The sequence below is a fragment of the Garra rufa genome, chromosome 19 (genome assembly GCF_049309525.1).
Source record: "Garra rufa chromosome 19, GarRuf1.0, whole genome shotgun sequence".
Taxonomy (NCBI): domain Eukaryota; kingdom Metazoa; phylum Chordata; class Actinopteri; order Cypriniformes; family Cyprinidae; genus Garra; species Garra rufa.
The window spans coordinates 40,913,227-40,921,152 of NC_133379.1; the positions used below are offsets into that span (position 1 = coordinate 40,913,227).

General features: G+C 25.9%; 1 protein-coding gene across 1 annotated transcript in view; it reads right to left on the reverse strand.

The window, feature by feature from the left end:
• Positions 1–3,925: 3,925 nt before the first annotated feature.
• LOC141293087 (cingulin) overlaps positions 3,926–7,926 on the reverse strand; it is a 4,761-nt gene continuing 760 nt past the window's right edge. The window contains exons 4-5 of the mRNA XM_073825140.1: positions 6,496–6,659; positions 3,926–4,610 (exon numbers count right to left, since the gene is read on the reverse strand). Of these exons, the coding sequence (XP_073681241.1) occupies positions 4,493–4,610; positions 6,496–6,659 (282 nt within the window). The 3' untranslated portion in view covers positions 3,926–4,492. The remainder of the gene's footprint in view (positions 4,611–6,495; positions 6,660–7,926) is intronic.

Here is a 7,926-nt window from a genome sequence, read left to right on the forward strand (position 1 = left end):
CTGTCAGAGCGTGTGTTGGTGAATGGAAGCCTGTGCATGACTGACATGAGCTTGTGAATGTCCAGGCGTTTGTGTCTCTGGTGTCGTGACGCTGCGGATGCTTGCGTGTTCATGCGTGTCGCTGCATGCGGTCACACGCGGCTGACGTCTGATATTAAAAACGCTCTGGAGAAACTCCACTCGAGTGCTGGAAGCATGAATGTTTCATCTTCACGTCTGTTCGCTTGTGTTCACATCAATCATCTCAAGTGCAGATTCATGCAAATGAAGAGTTCTGCAGTGTGTTTCCTCTCCAGCACACGCTTTTCACGTCTGAACATTGCTAAGAAATGATGGATTTTTAATGCATCTGTGTGTAAGAATGAAATATCTAATATACAGTCAGGATTCATGCAGATCTCTGTCCAATTGAATGGTTTCTAGGCTAATTTCTTGCAAACACGCCCAGATCATATTTTGCCCTAAATTGGACGATTTTATTTATTAATTTATTTTTAAGATGCAGTAATGAAAATGATTTTTTTTTTCTGTTGCTTTGCATAGACATGTTGATTCTAAAATAATAATAGGCTTTGCTTTCTTAATGTTTTATTTTTGTCTTATGAGTTTGGAGTGAAATGCAACATGTATTTTAAATATCGTGAAATAATGAAATTATTTGAAACGTGAAAATGTCCAGTCCATATTTCACCCTTATAAAATATGTTTGTCATATTTCACCCTAATTTCAAAAGCACCGAAAGCATTGCATAATTTTCTGTACAAAAATAGACAATTTTCTGAATGCAATTTTTTTTGTTTTAACAGTTTTTAATTAATTAAATTTTAGCTAATTAAAACGAATCACCTGCTGCTATGCTTTTTTGAAACATGAAAATGTCCAGTTCATATTTCACCCTTATAAAATATATTTGTCATATTTCATCCTAATTTCAAAAGCACTGAAAGCATTGCTTATTTTTTTGTACAAAAAAAAACAGACATAATTTTCTGAATGCAAAATTTAGTTTTAGAGTTTCAATTTTTATTTTTTATTTTTTTTTAGTTAATAAAATTTTAGCTAATTAACACGAATCACCTTCTGCTATGCTTTTTTAATTTTGTGAGTATTTTATGATATTCACCAGATGTTTGTCATATTCCACCCTAATTTCAAAAGCACTGACATCATTGCATTTATTTTTTCTTGCATTTGTGAAGTAAGTAACAATACAAAAAAATCTTGGTACAAAAAATAGACTTAATTTCCTGAATGCAAAATTTAGTGTCTTATTTTTGTCTTATAAGATTGGGGTGAAATTAACACCATTTTTATGACAATTTACTAAATATATATTTTAAGTCTTATTATTATATGTAAATATTTGACCTTAGATTTTTTTCCATTTTTTTAATATATAATTTAATCATAATTTTCTTAACAAAAATATACACTCATATTTTGGTCTCTTTGGGGTGTTCTTTCCCCCCTTGAATTAGTGAAATTATAATACAAAAATAATCTTAATTTTAATGTAATTTTCATGAAACTTACAAAATATATATTTTAAGTCTTATTATTATATGTAAAAAAAAAATATCTTGCATTTGTAAAATTACAAGACAAAACAAATCAGAGTTAATTTGCATTTATTGTTTCCCTTGAATTTGTGAAATTACAATATTAAAACAGACTTAATTTTCTTAATGGAAAATTTTGGGGTGATTTCCAAAATAAATATTTAAGTCTTATTATTATATGTGAATATAGAGCCCCCCCTATATATATATATACATTTTTTGCATTTATTTTCCCCCTTGAAATACCCTTCCCCTTGTGAAATACAAAATTAAAACAGACTTAATTTTCAGACTTATTTTTGTCTGTTGAGTTTGGGGTGAAATATGACGTGGTTTGGTTCTGATTGGTTAATATTGTTAAATAAGGATCTGTACTGGGATTTGTGTGCTGTTTGGATTCATAATGCATTTTTCTGTTTGTCCTCCGGTGCCAAACTCATGGTGTGCCATACTGGCCTCATCGAGCATGATTGGGGCGCGTGTTTGAGGAAGGAAGGACGTCCGATGGCACGCGGTTCAATGTGACAATCTGTGGTGTTTGTACCGAACTCCTGCTTGGCCTTGAACTGAGACTCTGTGCGCGTCTCTCGCTTTGGTGTTTTACTGGTTTAGTACCTCATGTGGTTTCAGGAATGCCTTTATGAGCAGTGATGTTGTTCTCTTCAAGTTTACATTGATTGAAGGATTTTCTCTCCTCGTGCCTGTAAACATTTACTGACCAATGAAACGCTGCCCGAGTCTCTTTGACTGCATCACACTAGACAAGAAAACACAAACACCACTGCTTCAACTGATTAACTCTTCTGTTTCCTTTCAGAGCGTTTATTTTTGGTTATGCGTGTCACATGTTACTAAAGAATAAAGTGGAAAAAATGCTCGAGTTGGTCCATTTGTGAATCATGCATATGTGGTCAAATATTTTTTTAAATATGTATTTCAAAATACAAAAAAAATCTATAATTTTTTTTACATTGTACATATTTTATTCCAAAAAAAGAACATTTTCAAAAAAAAAAAAAATTGAAAAATGTATGCAATCGAAAATATATTTTCTACCTGTTCTTGCCATATTTCATTGAGTTACACTGTTTATAACATATAACGATATAAATATAAAAATACAATATTTCATAATATATATTTTATAAGTATACTTTTGAAAAAAAAAAATTCATTGAGCTTCACCTTCACTGTTTATTCCACATATTTAGCATATATTTAAAATGTATTTTGAACAAGAAAAAAAAATCTAAATGTATGTTTTAAAATATACAAAAAATAGCCAAAAATGTATATACTAAACTATATTTTGAAATATGTTTATCTAAATAAATTCCCCAGCTATAATATGTATATACATATTTAAAAAAAATTAAAACAAATTTTCTGAAATTTAAAAACTAAAACATGTAAATAAATATTTTTTGTATATTTTTGAAGAAAAAAAAGTCTGTATGAATGGAAATAAATTTTTAAATATATTTTGTATTTTTCTGAGGAAAAAAAACAATAACTTTATATATAGTCTAAAAAACTGAAAATGTGTTTTTTTTTTCGTCTGAAATGCATTATAAAGTATATTTTGGTATATGAAGGTTGAACATAAATATTACATTTTTTAATTTCATATATATTTGCATATTCATATACATGTTTTTTCCCAGAAAAAAAATCTAAATTTATATTTGAAAATCAACAAAACATCCAGCAAAAAAAAAAATATATATATATACTATAATATATTTCAAAATATTTTTATCTAAATAAAATGTCCAACCAGAAATATTAAAAATATTATTAACTATGTAATTCATTGCAAGAAAATACTGAAAATAACTGGAAATATTTAGTTTTTTCTAAAATACATTTTTAAATATATTTTGGTATATGAAGGTTGAACCGAAATATATATGTTTTTAATATATATGAGCCTATATATAATATATGTATTAAAATGTAAAATATTTTTGAGGAAAAAAAAATATATATATATATAAATACAAAATAATATATAATAATATATTTTTATATAATAAAATTCAGTTCATCTAAATTTGTTAAATTTATGAAATTTAAAGATTCAATTTCAGCCAACTCAAAACCATTAAAATACTTTATAATTTATTATATTTACAATTCTGACATTCATCTCTTAATTGTAGGACACAACTACGAATCACATGGAAAATAGTCAGGTTTGTAAAAGATATAAACTCAGAACTGCAAAAATAAAGTCAGAATCAACTGGTGAATACATTTCTAAAAATGATTAAATAAAAAAAAAAAAATATATATATATATATATGCCTTTGTGGCATTTTATCCATTGACAATTAATAAAGATCAAAATAATAAAGCACAACTGTTGGTTTTCTAATATTTTATTACCATTCGATAGTTCCAGATTAAATGTAGAAGTACATATAAACACCCTGGAGCATGTCATTAACACTTAATAATAAAGACTATTCCCTTAATAACCTTCAGCAGAATAATATCAGCAGCTGAACGCATGCAAATACACTCCCCAATAAACACTTCATCATCAACATACATTCCTGTCTCCATTATATTAATATACGCATAGTGTAAACAGATGATTGAACTGAAAAAATAACGACAGAAATGAGAGAACGGAGAGCTTAATAAAGAACTAATGCACACGATAGCTTACTGTAAACCACATTGAAACAGATCGTCCTGGAAGTACTTCAAATTACAATCTAAGAGCATCAGTCCACAGGAAAAGGCTTTCCCACAGCGACTCTAGATCCGGTTGCTTTTACACTTAGACCCAGACTCAAGTGGTTTCTGTGATCCGGTTTAAAGTCTTTGATTTTTGAAGGGGAACAGTTTTGACAGCAGGTTGACGTTCAGGTTTTTGGCAGTTTCTGATATAGTTTTAGCTTGGTTTTGGTCTGGTTTGGTCGCGTCACACCTGAGTGATCTGCTTGTCTGTGGATTCGCTCTGTCCCTTCTCTTCATCATCATCTTCATCATCACTCAGGTTCAGCTTCAGGTTTTCAAGAGTTTGTCTCGACTCTATCCTCCTGCAGGACGCAACAACAAAAATATTGGAAAAACAACCTCAGAACATTAATATAAACCACTGTTTCCAACAAGTGCTTACTGTTTAATACAAAATTACCAATAATCACATATTTATTATTATTAAAAATGTACCCAGTAAAAAACACTTATTTCTATTAAATAATAAATAAATGTTTATGTATATATGTTTTTTTTTTTTTACTGGGTGCATTTTTAAATAATTATAATTTTAATAATATAATAAAAAATATAGAATTATTTGTAATTTTGTATTAAAGAGTGAGGACTTGTTTTATTATAATAAAATAAAGGTATTAAATACATAATAATTATTATAATAAAATAATGCTGTATTTATTATTATTATTAGAAATGCACACATTTATTCAATGTTTAATTCTATATTTATATATTTTATTAATAATAAAAATGCACACAGTACAAAAAACATATACATGAACATTTATTTAATTATCTATGTAATATTAATAAAACAAGTCCTCACATATTTTTATTAAAAATGCACCCAGTACAAAAACATGTATACATAAATATTTATTATTTAATACATTTATTTCTTATGAATAAAAAAAGTCCTCACTGTTTAATGCAAAATTACAAATAATTCTATATTTATTATTATTATTATTATTAAAAATGCACTCAGTAAAAAGATATATATATACATACATACACGTAGTTATTATTTAACACATTTATTTTATATTAATAAAACAATTTCTCACTGTTTAATAAAAAATTACAAATAATTATTTATTATTATTATTATTATTATTATTATTATTATTATTATTAAAAATGCAGTCAGTAAAAAAATATACACAAAAATGTGTTTATTAGTTAATACATTTATTTTATATTAATAAAACAAGTCCTCACTGTTTAATACAACATTAACAATTAATTCTATATTTATTATTATTATTATTATTTATTTTATTGTTATTATTAAAAATGAACTATATATATATAAAAATTATATATATATGTGTGTGACCCTGGACCACAAAACCAGTCTTAAGTCGCTGGGGTATATTTGTAGCAATAGCCAAAAATACATGGTATGGGTTTTTTCTTTTATGCCAAAAATCATTAGGAAATCAAGTAAAGATCATGTTCCATGAAGATTTTTTGTTAAATTCCTACTATAAATATATCAAAATGTAATTTTTGATTAGTAATTTGCATTGTTAAGAACTTAATTTGGACAAGTTTAAAAGTGATTTTCTCAGTATTTTGATTTTTTTGCACCCTTAGATTCCAGATCTTCAAATAGATGTTTCTTGGCCAAATATTATAATATTATCCTATCCTAACAAACCATATATCAATAGAAAGCTTATTTATTGAGCTTTCATATGATACATCTCTGTACATCGTTGTAAAATTTAACCTTATGACTGGTTTTGTGGTCCAAGGTCACATATATACATACATACATACATACATACACACACACACACACACACACACACACACACACACACACACACACACACACACACACACACACACACACACACATATATATATATATATATATATATATATATATATATATATATATATATAAAAATTACAAATAATTTTATATTTATTATTATTATAAAAAATAAACTCATTGTACATAAACATGTATACATAAACATTTATTTATTATTTAATAAATTTATTTACATATATATATATATATATAATTGATTATTTAATAAATGTAATTTATGAAAAAATAAATTAATATCCTGTCTTAACAAATATATTTATCATGAATAAATAATAATAAAATAAAAAAAATAAAAAAATTATGTATAACTATTTAAGATGTAATGAATATTAAAGTAAATGAATATGTGTGAGACGCACTTGTTGTGCAGCTGTTGGTCCAGTAGTTGTCTCTGCAGGCGGCTGTTGGCTTCTCTCTCCTCCGTCAGTTCTCTCTGTGTGTGTCGGTGCTGGACGTCCCGTCGACTCGCCTCTTCCTCCGCCTCGTTCAGCTGCCGCTTCAGTGAACGGATGCGCTGAGTCATCTGAACACACACAAAAACTAACTTTATCTGGAGTACACACATGGACAATGTCTCATCACTTTCTGCTACAGAATAATAAAAATTCTCATTTTTGAACTTTGTTTCTTGTACTTGTAATTTTTTTCTCAAAATTGATTTTTTTCACTTTTTTTGCCCTATATATGTATTTTTATATGTATTTTAGTAGAATTATAAATAAATATTTGCATTAATGCACTTTACTATTTAATATTAATATAAATGTATATGTATTATATAAATAATTATGTACACACATTTCATTGCAATTATAAAAACATTTCATGCTAATATATACACCATGTTAACATAAATAACATTTATTAAATAATACATTTTTATGCATAATTGTAATTATGTAGTTGTAATGATAGATAAATATTTGTCAGTATAGACACCATATTAATACAAATTGCACCTATTATTAAATAATAAATATATTTGTATTTTTTATTATAATTATAAACATTTAAAATAAATCAAATATTAATATCTCACAATTCTGTATTGTTTTCTTGCAATTTTCATCATGCAATTCCATTTTTTTCTTAATTGTGAGCAAAAAAATAATAGAGAGATATAAACTCAGAATTCTGAGTGTATATATATATATATATATATTTATTTATTTATATACTTTTTTCTCCATTTGATTTTTCCTGGATTCCGTTTTGCTGGTTACATTAAATTTTCAATAATTGATTGAAAAAATCGAATAAATTAAAATCATAAAACTTATAAAACAATTTAACAATTTTTTGTTTAAGTTTAACAAAAATGTAATTTTTGTGCCCTATAAAATAATTCTGTTTCCTGTTTTCATTTTAAGTAAACAACAAAAATACACAAAATGACTAAAAGTTTAATAATAAAAAAATTCCACGTATTAATAAAACAGTTTTTTCACAAATTCAGTTTTTTCTTTTTTTGTTTTGTTTTTGTTAAATTTAAAAGCAAAAATGTTGGTGAGATAAAAACTCAGAATCATTCTAAAGTAATTTTTTTGATTTTTTAAAATTTCATAGTATATGTGTGTACTGTTTATATTTATCATGTATATAAATACACACACACACACATGCATGTATATATTTTAAAAAAAAAAAGTTAAAAAAAATGCTTCTTGTAATTTTGAGTTTTTGAGTTTTTATCCTCTAATTCCGACTATTTTCTTACAATTGTGAGAAAACAAAAATATTAGAGATATAAATAAATATAAATATAAATTCTGAGATAATTGTCACTTTTT